The sequence below is a fragment of the Salvelinus fontinalis genome, chromosome 1 (assembly GCF_029448725.1).
Source record: "Salvelinus fontinalis isolate EN_2023a chromosome 1, ASM2944872v1, whole genome shotgun sequence".
Lineage (NCBI taxonomy): Eukaryota > Metazoa > Chordata > Actinopteri > Salmoniformes > Salmonidae > Salvelinus > Salvelinus fontinalis.
The window spans coordinates 98,612,969-98,627,419 of record NC_074665.1 but is presented as its reverse complement, the minus strand read 5'-3'; the positions used below and the strand labels follow the sequence as shown (position 1 = coordinate 98,627,419).

Sequence of the window (14,451 nt, the reverse complement as noted above, 5' to 3'; positions counted from 1 at the left end):
CTAAATATATGCATTACTATTAGTAATATGCAGTGATGAAGTGGTAAAACATGAGGTGGGTGAAACGCTGACTGCTGTTCGCTGTGAATAAAGTAACGCTCCCTTTACTTTTAATGCATTTTCCCCTAAAAAGTGGGTTCCACGCTCACTCAAAATAAAATGGGTGTGTAAACGGTGCTTACATGCATCTACCCTCCACAACACCACTGGTAATATATAGTAACTAGTATATTCAGACCATAGAGATGGAAAGAGGTCTCATCTTTGTATCTGTGCCATTTTTGGAGTCTGTGACTGCATGCGCAGCCCTGTTTGAGAATATCTCCATTTTAAAGTTCTGGACCAAATCTTGTGTGGCATTCATTTATTGTGGCCACTAGATGGCGGTGATGTAGCTTAAAGCCATTGACAAACAAGGGCAACCAATTTGAAGAAGACTGCTCTGATCATTTGCTAATCGCTCCCAATCCGTAGGAATCACCACCCAGTTGACTACTTTAAAATGGCGAAAGCCCTCAATGGCAATGTCCATGCTAAAACGAGTTATTTCCAAGTTGAGTCCTCTAACCAGCTCTATGATTCAGACACAAATCACATTTGTCACATGCACTGAGTAAAACAGTGAAATGCTTACTTACAAGCCCTTAAGCAACAATGCAGAGTAAGAAAAATGCGGAATACATTTGACTGTCAAAAAAGTAGCAGTAAAATAACAATAACAGGGGCTATATACAGGGGTTACGGGTTAGTCGAGGTGGTTGAGGTCATATGTACATGTAGGTAGGGGTAAAGAGACTATGCATATGTAATAAACAGAGTAGCAGCAAAGTAAAGAAAAAGTCAATGCAAATATTCCAGGTGGCCATTTGATTACCTGTTCAGTAGTCTAATGGTTTGGGGGTAGAACCTGTTCAGTAGTCTAATGGTTTGGGGGTAGAACCTGTTCAGTAGTCTAATGGTTTGGGGGTAGAAGCTGTTCAGTAGTCTAATGGTTTGGGGGTAGAACCTGTTCAGTAGTCTAATGGTTTGGGGGTAGAAGCTGTTCAGTAGTCTAATGGTTTGGGGGTAGAAGCTGTTCAGTAGTCTAATGGTTTGGGGGTAGAACCTGTTCAGTAGTCTAATGGTTTGGGGGTAGAAGCTGTTCAGTAGTCTAATGGTTTGGGGGTAGAACCTGTTCAGTAGTCTAATGGTTTGGGGGTAGAACCTGTTCAGTAGTCTAATGGTTTGGGGGTAGAACCTGTTCAGTAGTCTAATGGTTTGGGGGTAGAACCTGTTCAGTAGTCTAATGGTTTGGGGGTAGAACCTGTTCAGTAGTCTAATGGTTTGGGGGTAGAACCTGTTCAGTAGTCTAATGGTTTGGGGGTAGAACCTGTTCAGTAGTCTAATGGTTTGGGGGTAGAACCTGTTCAGTAGTCTAATGGTTTGGGGGTAGAACCTGTTCAGTAGTCTAATGGTTTGGGGGTAGAAGCTGTTCAGTAGTCTAATGGTTTGGGGGTAGAACCTGTTCAGTAGTCTAATGGTTTGGGGGTAGAACCTGTTCAGTAGTCTAATGGTTTGGGGGTAGAACCTGTTCAGTAGTCTAATGGTTTGGGGGTAGAACCTGTTCAGTAGTCTAATGGTTTGGGGGTAGAACCTGTTCAGTAGTCTAATGGTTTGGGGGTAGAACCTGTTCAGTAGTCTAATGGTTTGGGGGTAGAACCTGTTCAGTAGTCTAATGGTTTGGGGGTAGAAGCTGTTCACTAGTCTAATGGTTTGGGGGTAGAAGCTGTTCAGTAGTCTAATGGTTTGGGGGTAGAAGCTGTTCAGTAGTCTAATGGTTTGGGGGTAGAACCTGTTCAGCAGTCTAATGGTTTGGGGGTAGAACCTGTTCAGCAGTCTAATGGTTTGGGGGTAGAACCTGTTCAGTAGTCTAATGGTTTGGGGGTAGAAGCTGTTCAGTAGTCTAATGGTTTGGGGGTAGAACCTGTTCAGTAGTCTAATGGTTTGGGGGTAGAACCTGTTCAGCAGTCTAATGGTTTGGGGGTAGAACCTGTTCAGCAGTCTAATGGTTTGGGGGTAGAACCTGTTCAGTAGTCTAATGGTTTGGGGGTAGAACCTGTTCAGTAGTCTAATGGTTTGGGGGTAGAAGCTGTTCAGTAGTCTAATGGTTTGGGAGTAGAAGCTGTTCAGTAGTCTAATGGTTTGGGGGTAGAAGCTGTTCAGTAGTCTAATGGTTTGGGGGTAGAACCTGTTCAGTAGTCTAATGGTTTGGGGGTAGAAGCTGTTCAGTAGTCTAATGGTTTGGGGGTAGAACCTGTTCAGTAGTCTAATGGTTTGGGGGTAGAACCTGTTCAGTAGTCTAATGGTTTGGGGGTAGAACCTGTTCAGTAGTCTAATGGTTTGGGGGTAGAAGCTGTTCAGTAGTCTAATGGTTTGGGGGTAGAACCTGTTCAGTAGTCTAATGGTTTGGGGGTAGAACCTGTTCAGTAGTCTAATGGTTTGGGGGTAGAACCTGTTCAGTAGTCTAATGGTTTGGGGATAGAAGCTGTTCAGGTACCTTTTAGTCCCAGACTTGGTGCTCCGGTACCGTTTGCCGTGCAGTAGCAGAGAGAACAGTCTATGACTTGGGTGGCTGGAGTCTTGACAATTTTTTAGGCCCTTCCTCTGACACCGCCTGGTATAGAGGTCCTGGATGGCATGAAGCTTGGCCCAGTGATGTACTGGGCCATACGCTCTACCCTCTGTAGCGCCTTGCGGTTGGAGGCCGAGCAGTTGCCATACCAGGCTCCCGATGGTGCAGCTGTAGAACCTTTTGAGGAGCTGAGGACCCATGCCAAATCTTTTCAGTCTCCTGAGGGGTAATAGGTTTTGTCATGCCCTCTTCATGACTGTCTTGGTATACTTGGACCATGTTAGTTTGTTGGTGATTTGGACACCAAGGAACTCGAAGCTCTCAACCTGCTCCACTACAGCCCCGTCGATGTGAATGGGGGCGGGCTCGGTCCTCCTTTTCCTGTAGTCCACAATCAGCTCCTTCGTCTTGCTCACGCTGAGGGAGAGGTTGTTGTCCTGGCACCACACGGCCAGGTCTCTGACCACCTCCCTATAGGTTCTCTCGTTGTTGTCGGTGATCAGGCTTACCACTGTTGTGTCATTGGCAAACTTAATGATGGTGTTGCAGTCGTGCCTGGCCACGCAGTCATCGGTGAACAGGGAGTACAGGAGGGGACTGAGCACGCACCCCTGAGGCCCCAGTGTTGAGGAGCAGCATGGCAGATGTGTTGTTACCTACCCTTACCATCAGGGGGCGGCCTGTCAGGAAGTCCAGGATCTAGTTGCAGAGGGAGGTGTTCAGTCCCAGGGTCCTGAGCTTAGTGATGAGCTTTGTGGGCACTATGGTGTTGAACACTGAGCTGTAGTCAATGAACTTTTTGTCCAAGTGGGAAAGGGCAGTGTGGAATGCAACCGAGATTGCATCATCTGTGGATCGGTTGGGGCGGTATGCGAATTGTAGTGGATCTAGGGTTTCTGGGATAATGGTGTTGTGAGCCATTACCAGCCTTTCAAAGCACTTCATGGCTACAGATGTGAGTGCTATGGGTCGGTAGTCATTTAGACAGGTTACCGTGGCGTTCTTGGGCACAGGGACTATGGTGGTCTGCTTGAAACATGTAGGTATTACAGACTCAGTCAGGGAGACACATCCAGTGTCAACATCATCCCATCCCTTACTCTCCTCCCATTGGCTTACCAGATCTAGGAAGTAGTGGTCTGACAACCTATAGGGTTCGTGGAGGTCGTTTCCCAGGATGCAGTTGTTGTGTAGGTGGGATGAGTCAGCGAGGGGGGAGGAGTCCAGTGGCTGCAGACAGGGCTCCAGTCTCTCGGAGGAGGAGTTAGATGAGCTGTCTGTGGCGCTCTGATTGGACAAAAGACAAAACCAGAAGCGTCAGTAAAGCTCTGATTGGACAAGCAGTAGTCGGTGGGCAGGTTTGGTTTGAGAAAATGGTCTATATTGTTGTTTGAGTTGTTTCACTGGCCATCAGTCACCCAACAATGTCTCTCTCTCTGATTCTGTTTCTCTGTTTCTCTAAACAGATCTGCCTCTGCTGTTCCAGGACCGGCTTCAGTGCATTTCTCTCTCCAAATCTCCCCCTACCCTCCCTGCTCCTCCCCACTCTACCCTCCCCGCCCCCCCCCCCCCACTGCCCCTCTACCCTCTCTGCTTCCCTCCCCTCTACCCTCTCTGTTTCCCTCCCCTCTACCCTCTCTGTTTCCCCCTCCCCTCTCTGCCTCCCTCCCCCCTACCCTCTCTGCCCCCCTCCCCTCTACCCTCTCTGTTTCCCTCCCCTCTACCCTCTCTGTTCCCTCCCCTCTACCCTCTCTGTTTCCCTCCCCCCTCTACCCTCTCTGTTTCCCTCCCCTCTACCCTCTCTGCCTCCCTCCCCTCTACCCTCTCTGTTTCCCCCTCCCCTCTACCCTCTCTGCCTCCCTCCCCTCTACCCTCTCTGTTTCCCTCCCCCCTCTACCCTCTCTGCCTCCCTCCCCTCTACCCTCTCTGCCTCCCTCCCCTCTACCCTCTCTGCTTCCCTCCCCTCTCCCCTCTCTGTTTCCCTCCCCTCTACCCTCTCTGTTTCCCTCCCCTCTACCCTCTCTGCTTCCCTCCCCTCTACCCTCTCTGCCTCCCTCCCCTCTCCCCTCTCTGTTTCCCTCCCCTCTACCCTCTCTGCTTCCCTCCCCTCTACCCTCTCTGCCTCCCTCCCCTCTACCCTCTCTGTTTCCCTCCCCTCTACCCTCTCTGCTTCCCTCCCCTCTACCCTCTCTGCCTCCCTCCCCTCTACCCTCTCTGTTTCCCTCCCCTCTACCCTCTCTGCTTCCCTCCCCTCTACCCTCTCTGTTTCCCTCCCCCCTACCCTCTCTGCTTCCCTCCCCTCTACCCTCTCTGTTTCCCTCCCCTCTACCCTCTCTGCCTCCCTCCCCTCTACCCTCTCTGTTTCCCCCTCCCCTCTACCCTCTCTGCTTCCCTCCCCTCTACCCTCTCTGCTTCCCTCCCCTCTACCCTCTCTGCTTCCCTCCCCTCTACCCTCTCTGTTTCCCTCCCCCCTACCCTCTCTGCTTCCCTCCCCTCTACCCTCTCTGTTTCCCTCCCCTCTACCCTCTCTGCTTCCCTCCCCTCTACCCTCTCTGCTTCCCTCCCCTCTACCCTCTGCTTCCCTCCCCTCTACCCTCTCTGTTTCCCTCCCCTCTCCCCTCTCTGCTTCCCTCCCCTCTACCCTCTCTGTTTCCCTCCCCTCTACCCTCTCTGCTTCCCTCCCCTCTACCCTCTCTGTGTCCCTCCCCTCTACCCTCTCTGCTTCCCTTCCCCCTACCCTCTCTACTTCCCTCCCCCCTACCCTCTCTGCTTCCCTCCCCCCTACCCTCTCTGTTTCCCTCCCCTCTACCCTCTCTGTTTCCCCCTCCCCTCTACCCTCTCTGTTTCCCTCCCCTCTACCCTCTCTGCTTCCCTCCCCTCTACCCTCTCTGTTTCCCCCTCACCTCTCCCCTTCTCTGTTTCCCCCTCACCTCTACCCTCTCTGCTTCCCTCCCCCCTACCCTCTCTGCTTCCCTCCCCCCTACCCTCTCTGCTTCCCTCCCCTCTACCCTCTCTGTTTCCCTCCCCCCTACCCTCTCTGCTTCCCTCCCCTCTTCCCCCTCTGTTTCCCTCCTCTCTACCCTCTCTGTTTCCCTCCCCCCTACCCTCTCTGCTTCCCTCCCCTCTACCCTCTCTGTTTCCCTCCTCTCTACCCTCTCTGTTTCCCCCTCACCTCTACCCTCTCTGTTTCCCTCCCCTCTACCCTCTCTGTTTCCCTCCCCTCTACCCTCTCTGTTTCCCCCTCACCTCTACCCTCTCTGCTTCCCTCCTCTCTACCCTCTCTGTTTCCCTCCCCCCTACCCTCTCTGTTTCCCCCTCACCTCTACCCTCTCTGCTTCCCTCCCCTCTACCCTCTCTGCTTCCCTCCCCTCTACCCTCTCTGTTTCCCTCCCCTCTACCCTCTCTGTTTCCCTCCCCTCTACCCTCTCTGTTTCCCTCCCCTCTACCCTCTCTGTTTCCCTCCCCTCTACCCTCTCTGTTTCCCCCTCACCTCTACCCTCTCTGTTTCCCCCTCCCCTCTACCCTCTCTGCTTCCCTCCCCTCTCTGCTTCCCTCCCCTCTACCCTCTCTGTTTCCCTCCCCTCTACCCTCTCTGCCTCCCTCCCCTCTACCCTCTCTGCTTCCCTCCCCTCTACCCTCTCTGCTTCCCTCCCCCCTACCCTCTCTGCTTCCCTCCCCTCTACCCTCTCTGCCTCCCTCCCCTCTACCCTCTCTGCTTCCCTCCCCTCTACCCTCTCTGCTTCCCTCCCCTCTACCCTCTCTGTTTCCCTCCCCCTACCCTCTCTGTTTCCCCCTCCCCTCTACCCTCTCTGTTTCCCTCCCCTCTACCCTCTCTGTTTCCCTCCCCTCTACCCTCTCTGTTTCCCTCCCCTCTCCCCTCTCTGTTTCCCTCCCCTCTACCCTCTCTGTTTCCCTCCCCTCTACCCTCTCTGCCGCCCTCCCCTCTACCCTCTCTGCCTCCCTCCCCTCTCCCCTCTCTGTTTCCCCCTCACCTCTACCCTCTCTGCGTCCCTCCCCTCTACCCTCTCTGTTTCCCTCCCCTCTACCCTCTCTGCTTCCCTCCCCTCTCCCCTCTCTGTTTCCCTCCCCTCTACCCTCTCTGTTTCCCTCCCCTCTACCCTCTCTGCGTCCCTCCCCTCTACCCTCTCTGCTTCCCTCCCCTCTACCCTCTCTGCCTCCCTCCCCCTCTACCCTCTCTGTTTCCCTCCCCTCTACCCTCTCTGCCTCCCTCCCCCCTCTACCCTCTCTGTTTCCCCCTCCCCTCTACCCTCTCTGTTTCCCTCCCCTCTACCCTCTCTGCCTCCCTCCCCTCTCCCCTCTCTGTTTCCCTCCCCTCTACCCTCTCTGCCTCCCTCCCCTCTCCCCTCTCTGTTTCCCTCCCCTCTACCCTCTCTGTTTCCCTCCCCTCTACCCTCTCTGTTTCCCCCTCCCCTCTACCCTCTCTGTTTCCCTCCCCTCTACCCTCTCTGTTTCCCTCCCCTCTACCCTCTCTGCCTCCCTCCCCTCTCCCCTCTCTGTTTCCCTCCCCTCTACCCTCTCTGTTTCCCCCTCACCTCTACCCTCTCTGCTTCCCTCCCCTCTACCCTCTCTGCTTCCCTCCCCTCTACCCTCTCTGCTTCCCTCCCCTCTACCCTCTCTGCCTCCCCTCTCCCCTCTCTGCTTCCCTCCCCTCTACCCTCTCTGCTTCCCTCCCCTCTACCCTCTCTGTTTCCCTCCCCTCTACCCTCTCTCTCCAGGTCTACTTCCAGCCCGTGTAAGTAGCATTATCCTGGCCCCTTTCCTCTCAGGCTTTGGTCCAAGTCAAACCTTGGCCAGACACGAAACCCACCGGGCCGCTGGCTGGCCGACCAGCAGCCAGATGACTCTACACGTTGTGTGTGTCTGTGTGACTCCACATTGCTGAGCGCCCAGCCAGCTGACTCTACACATTGTGTGTGTCTGTGTGACTCCACATTGCTGAGCGCCCAGACAGATATTTTGGACAGGCAGGCAGGGGGACAACCTCTGGGGGCATTGCAGGCAGCAGAGTACTGGCTGACAGGCTGGACATGATTTTTGCCGGCTGTGTTCCAAATGGTGCCCTATTCCCTATATAGTGCACTACTTTAGACCAGGACCCTATTCCCTATATAGTGCACTACTTTAGACCAGGACCCTATTCCCTATATAGTGCACTAATTTTAACCAGGACCCTATTCCCTATATAGTGCACTAATTTTAACCAGGACCCCTTGGAAAAAGGGGTTATTTAGGACGCACTCCCTCTGACATATCTTCTTGTCTTTCTGTCTGTCTGTTGCTGCACACACACCGGCAGGCCAGGGGGAAGTGTGTGTGAGAGACACTTTATTTCGCTTTTTCAACCGGCCCCCCCCCTCACACCATTGGTTTGCTTTATGGGGGTCAGTGTTGGACTAAACTTAAACCTCTCTCTGTGTCTCACTCTGTCTCTCTCTCTCTCTGTGTCTCACCCTGTCTCTCTCTCTCTCTCTCTGTCCTCTCTCTGTCCTCTCTCTCTCTCAACAAAAATAGTGTCCGCTCAGCGAGAGGCGGGGGGGGGGGGGGGGTTGGGTTAAGTATAGGCTAGCCCATGAGGAATAATTGAGGAAGAATGTGCTTCCTAGCCCTGTCCCCCCACCCCTCCCCCTTCTCTTTTGGGTGTGTGTGTGTGTGTGTGTGTCTACACAGGGTAGTAAATCCAGAGCAGTATTTCTTGTCAGACACGCCACCTCCCACCACAAAAGGCCACTGATAACTTTAAGAGTGGTGGTCAACAGGAGCCTCAGCCTGTGCAGAGGTGTGTGCGTGTGTGCGTGTAAACTCAGACCATTCGTCTAGCGCTAACAGACAGTTGAAGTCCAGATGAGCCACTTCCTCTACCCCCCCTCCCCCCCCCCCCCCCCCTCTGACTGCTGGTAAATCACAGTGTCACAAAGCTTAGATGCAGCTGCCAACGTTAGTTTGATTGTGGTGAGTGGTGGGGGGAGGTGATGCAACAGGAAGTGACCTTTTGACCCTGCCTGCTGCTCCCAGTGTCATGCTACAGGAGGATGGTGTAGGTAACACACACACACACACACACACACACACACACACACACACACACACACACACACACACACACACACACACACACACACCACAGACCCGTAATAGAGGGCGTAGTGGGTAGCAGTGAGGGGTAGACATGTAACAGGTATGCCTTTATGAGTGACCTATGATCGATAAGGGCTTTGGGCTGGGCTGATGTAATGAAATGATGGTAACCACATCTCTGACAGTTAAAACATCTAAATGAGACGGGTCGTGCTTACGGTGAACACGTCATCGTCGCCCAGTTCAGCCTCATTCTGGAGTGTTGAGGAGGACGTCGTGGAGCCTACGGGGAGCAAAGAGGGGCAAAATTAACTAACTCAGGTTGTGCACTATTTTCAGGTTTAGACTTTCCAATGGCATTGTTACACCTTAATTCATAATAATCATTTGACGCATGCTTATATTTGTCATATTTCACACTTGTACAAATGTATATTAGGGGCGGCAGGTAGCCTAGTGGTTAGAGAGTTGGACTTGTAACCGAAAGGTTGCTAGATCAATCAATCAATCAATCAATTTTATTTTATATAGCCCTTCGTACATCAGATAATATCTCGAAGTGCTGTACAGAAACCCAGCCTAAAACCCCAAACAGCTAGAATGCAGGTGTAGAAGCACGGTGGTTAGGAAAAACTCCCTAGAAAGGCCAAAACCTAGGAAGAAACCTAGAGAGGAACCAGGCTATGAGGGGTGGCCAGTCCTCTTCTGGCTGTGCCGGGTGGAGATTATAACAGAACTATGCCAAGATGTTCAAAAATGTTCATAAGTGACAAGCATGGTCAAATAATAATCATGAATAATTTTCAGTTGGCTTTCGAATCCCCGAGCCGAATCCCCGAGCTGCCAAGGTAAAAATCTGTCGTTCGGCCCCTGAACAAGGCAGTTAACCCACTGTTCCTAGACCATTATTGAAAATAATAATTTGTTCTTAACTGACTTGCCCAGTTAAATAAAGGACAAATAAAAAATATTAATATACGTGTGTGAATTGGCGATGTGTCATTTGCATGTTCCAACTCCCCCTGAGATCTCCTCAGAGATTGGAGTCACGGAGTACCTTTGGAGCCCAGTACCCCTAGAGCCCAGTACCCCTGGAGCCCAGTACCCCTGGAGCCCAGTACCCCTGGAGCCCAGTACCCCTGGAGCCCAGTACCCCTGGAGCCCAGTACCCCTGGAGCCCAGTACCTCTGGAGCCCAGTACCCCTGGAGCCCAGTACCCCTGGAGCCCAGTACCCCTGGAGCCCAGTACCTCTGGAGCCCAGTACCCCTGGAGCCCAGTACCTCTGGAGCCCAGTACCCCTGGAGCCCAGTACCCCTGGAGCCCAGTACCCCTGGAGCCCAGTACCTCTGGAGCCCAGTACCCCTGGAGCCCAGTACCCCTGGAGCCCAGTACCTCTGGAATAATTAGGGTTAAGTGCCTTGCTCAAGGGCACAACGGCAGATTTTACCATCGCAGCACCTATCATGCTACTCCTTTAAAAAGGCCCATGTCAGACCATTCCAGAGTTTCCCCTACCTTCTCTCATGTCCTCCATGGCTTTCCGTACGCCCCTGTCGAAGGCCCGGGCATCAGCAGGCCTCTGAAACGTCAGGCCACACCTCCTGTCCTCCACCATCCAATGGTGGAAGGTGGGCGTGGCCTTGGTGTACACAAGGTTCTTCCTCAGAGCACACTCCAGGATCACCTACGTAATCACACAACAGACACGTCATTCAATCAATCAATCAATCAATCATCATGATAATTGGTTAGCAGTGTTGTATTGGAGAACGACTTCAGTCGAGACGAGACCAGAACAGTGAGTCCAATTTAACACTATATTGTACTGTACCAGTTGTCATAGTGACAGCATGTTGACTACAGAAGACTAGACTATATTGTACTGTACTAGTTGTCATAGTGACAGCATGTTGACTACAGAAGACTAGACTACATTGTACTGTACTAGTTGTCATAGTGACAGCATGTTGACTACAGAAGACTAGACTATATTGTACTGTACTAGTTGTCATAGTGACAGCATGTTGACTACAGAAGACTAGACTATATTGTACTGTACTAGTTGTCATAGTGACAGCATGTTGACTACAGAAGACTAGACTATATTGTACTGTACTAGTTGTCATAGTGACAGCATGTTGACTACAGAAGACTTTGTAATAAAACCTATTTTGGACATTTGTGACCCCTTATTGCTATTATGGAGCTGTTTGGTGTGTTTGGTGTGTGTGTGTATTTGGTGTGTGTTTGTGTTTGGTGTGTGTGTGTTTGTGTATTTGGTGTGTGTGTGTGTGTCTGATGCTCACATGAGTCTCTCTGTCTTTATTTGCTCTTAGAGCTGCCCACCTGTTTGTCCCGTAGCCGTTCTCCATGGATGAGGAAGTGGGAGCGATCCAGGGGGACGAGCCCCAGCCCCAGCTCGGGGGGCAGGACCCTGCAGACTCCCACTCTACTCAGAGCCCCCCCGTCCTGGGCCAACCAGCCTCCACTGGAATCATCCCTCACCATCACCACGGCTTTTACACACACGATGTAGCTGTCACTGGAGGGGGGGGGGGGGGGGGGGACGAACAACGACATTATGAGTCAGCATTATTCATCATCACATTTCCTTGAGGTTAACGAGTTAACTAATCAATGCTCCTGGATTCTGACTCTGGTGATGATAGACTGTGTGTTTCACATTGCAGCTGACTCTTAAGGCAAGTTGAGCCTGAGGATTCTAATCACCTTCCATCATATACAACTAATCAATAGTACTAGGGTTGTAAATACAACTAATCAATAGTACTAGGGTTCTAAATACAACAAATCAATAGTACCAGGGTTCTAAATACAACTAATCAATAGTACTAGGGTTGTAAATACAACTAATCAATAGTACTAGGGTTCTAAATACAACTAATCAATAGTACTAGGGTTCTAAATACAACTAATCAATAGTACTAGGGTTGTAAATACAACTAATCAATAGTACTAGGGCTGTAAACACAACTAATCAATAGTACCAGGGTTCTAAATACAACTAATCAATAGTACCAGGGTTCTAAATACAACTAATCAATAGTACCAGGGTTGTAAATACAACTAATCAATAGTACCAGGGTTGTAAATACAACTAATGAATAGTACTAGGGTTGTAAACACAACTAATCAATAGTACCAGGGTTCTAAATACAACTAATCAATAGTACTAGGGTTGTAAATACAACTAATCAATAGTACTAGGGTTGTAAATACAACTAATCAATACCACTAACATATCAGTCTGTCAGTCAGGATTCACCCACACATCACAGTTTGATGCACTCCAACACGGACACTGACTTATCAAGTGAGATGTTGCTGGCAGAGAAACATCCCCATAATATCCAGTAACACACAAAATGCATGAGAGAGAGACTTCACTGAGAGAGAGAGACTTCACTGAGAGAGAGAGACTTCACTGAGAGAGACTTCACTGAGAGAGACTTCACTGAGAGAGAGAGACTTCACTGAGAGAGAGAGAGACTTCACTGAGAGAGAGAGACTTCACTGAGAGAGAGAGAGAGAGAGAGACTTCACTGAGAGAGAGACTTCACTGAGAGAGAGAGACTTCACTGAGAGAGAGACTTCACTGAGAGAGAGACTTCACTGAGAGAGAGACTTCACAGAGAGAGAGAGACTTCACAGAGAGAGAGAGACTTCACTGAGAGAGAGAGACTTCAATGAGAGAGAGACTTCACTGAGAGAGAGACTTCACTGAGAGAGAGAGACTTCACAGAGAGAGACTTCACTGAGAGAGAGACTTCACTGAGAGAGAGAGACTTCACTGAGAGAGAGAGAGACTTCACTGAGAGAGAGACTTCACTGAGAGAGAGAGACTTCACTGAGAGAGAGAGAGACTTCACTGAGAGAGAGAGACTTCACTGAGAGAGAGACTTCACTGAGAGAGAGAGACTTCACTGAGAGAGAGAGAGACTTCACTGAGAGAGAGAGAGACTTCACTGAGAGAGAGAGACTTCACTGAGAGAGAGAGACTTCACTGAGAGAGAGCGAGAGACTTCACTGAGAGAGAGAGAGAGAGACTTCACTGAGAGAGAGAGAGAGACTTCACTGAGAGAGAGACTTCACTGAGAGAGAGAGACTTCACTGAGAGAGAGACTACACTGAGAGAGAGACTTCACTGAGAGAGAGAGAGACTTCACTGAGAGAGAGAGACTCCACTGAGAGAGAGACTTCACTGAGAGAGAAAGACTTCACTGAGAGAGAGAGAGACTTCATTGAGAGAGAGAGACTTCACTGAGAGAGAGAGACTTCACTGAGAGAGAGACTACACTGAGAGAGAGACTTCACTGAGAGAGAGAGAGAGACTTCACTGAGAGAGAGAGACTTCACTGAGAGAGAGAGACTTCACTGAGAGAGAGAGACTTCACTGAGAGAGAGAGACTTCACTGAGAGAGAGACTTCACTGAGAGAGAGAGACTTCATTGAGAGAGAGACTTCATTGAGAGAAAGAGAGATACTTAATTGAGAGAAAGAGAGAGACTTTGAGAGAGAAAGAGACTTAATTGAGAGAGAAAGAGACTTAATTGAGAGACAGAGAGAGACTTAATTGAGAGACAGAGAGAGACTTCATTGAGAGACACTTCATTGAGAGAGAGAGACTTCATTGAGAGATAGAGACTTCATTGGGAGAGACTTCATTGAGAGATAGAGACTTCATTGGGAGAGACTTCACTGAGAGAGAGACTTCATTGAGAGAGAGAGACTTCACTGAGAGAGTGACTTCACTGAGAGAGAGAGACTTCACTGAGAGAGAGACTTCACAGAGAGAGAGACTTCACTGAGAGAAAGAGACTTCATTGAGAGAGAGACTTCACTGAGAGAGAGAGACAGAGACTTCAATGTGAGAGACAGACTTCATTTAGAGAGACTTCATTGAGAGAAAGAGAGAGACTTCATTAAGAGAAAGAGAGAGACTTTGAGAGAAAGAGACTTAATTGAGAGAGAAAGAGACTTAATTGAGAGAAAGAGAGAGACTTCATTGAGAGACACTTCATTGAGAGACACTTCATTGAGAGAGACTTCATTGAGAGACACTTCATTGAGAGAAACTTCATTGAGAGAGAGAGACTTCATTGAGAGAGACTTCATTGAGAGAGACTTCATTGGGAGAGACTTCATTGAGAGAGAGAGACTTCATTGAGAGAGACTTCATTGAGAGATAGAGACTTCATTGAGAGACACTTCATTGAGAGAGACTTCATTGAGAGAGAGAGACTTCATTGAGAGAGAGAGAGAGACTTCATTGGGAGATAGAGACTTCATTGGGAGAGACTTCATTGAGAGATAGAGACTTCATTGAGAGACACTTCATTGAGAGAGAGAGACTTCACTGAGAGAGACTTCATTGAGAGACACTTCATTGAGAGAGAGAGACTTCATTGAGAGATAGAGACTTCATTGGGAGAGACTTCACTGAGAGAGAGAGACTTAATTGAGAGAAAGAGAGAGACTTCATTGAGAGACACTTCATTGAGAGACACTTCATTGAGAGAGACTTCATTGAGAGAGAGACACTTCATTGAGAGAGACTTCATTGAGAGACACTTCATTGAGAGAGACTTCATTGAGAGAGACTTCATTGAGAGATAGAGACTTCATTGAGAGAGACTTCATTGAGAGACACTTCATTGAGAGAGAGACACTTCATTGAGAGAGACTTCATTGAGAGAGACTTCATTGAGAGAGACTTCATTGA

The 14,451-nt window shown here is 49.9% G+C and overlaps 1 protein-coding gene across 1 annotated transcript in view; it reads right to left on the bottom strand.

Annotated features, from left to right (window-relative positions):
- The window catches only part of LOC129865056 (sprouty-related, EVH1 domain-containing protein 2-like), a 39,995-nt gene that overhangs the window by 1,344 nt on the left and 24,200 nt on the right, over positions 1-14,451 (bottom strand). Inside the window, exons 2-5 of the mRNA XM_055937496.1 lie at positions 11,055-11,250; positions 10,224-10,392; positions 8,926-8,990; positions 3,731-3,898 (exon numbers count right to left, since the gene is read on the bottom strand). Coding sequence (XP_055793471.1) covers positions 3,731-3,898; positions 8,926-8,990; positions 10,224-10,392; positions 11,055-11,250 — 598 coding nt within the window. The remainder of the gene's footprint in view (positions 1-3,730; positions 3,899-8,925; positions 8,991-10,223; positions 10,393-11,054; positions 11,251-14,451) is intronic.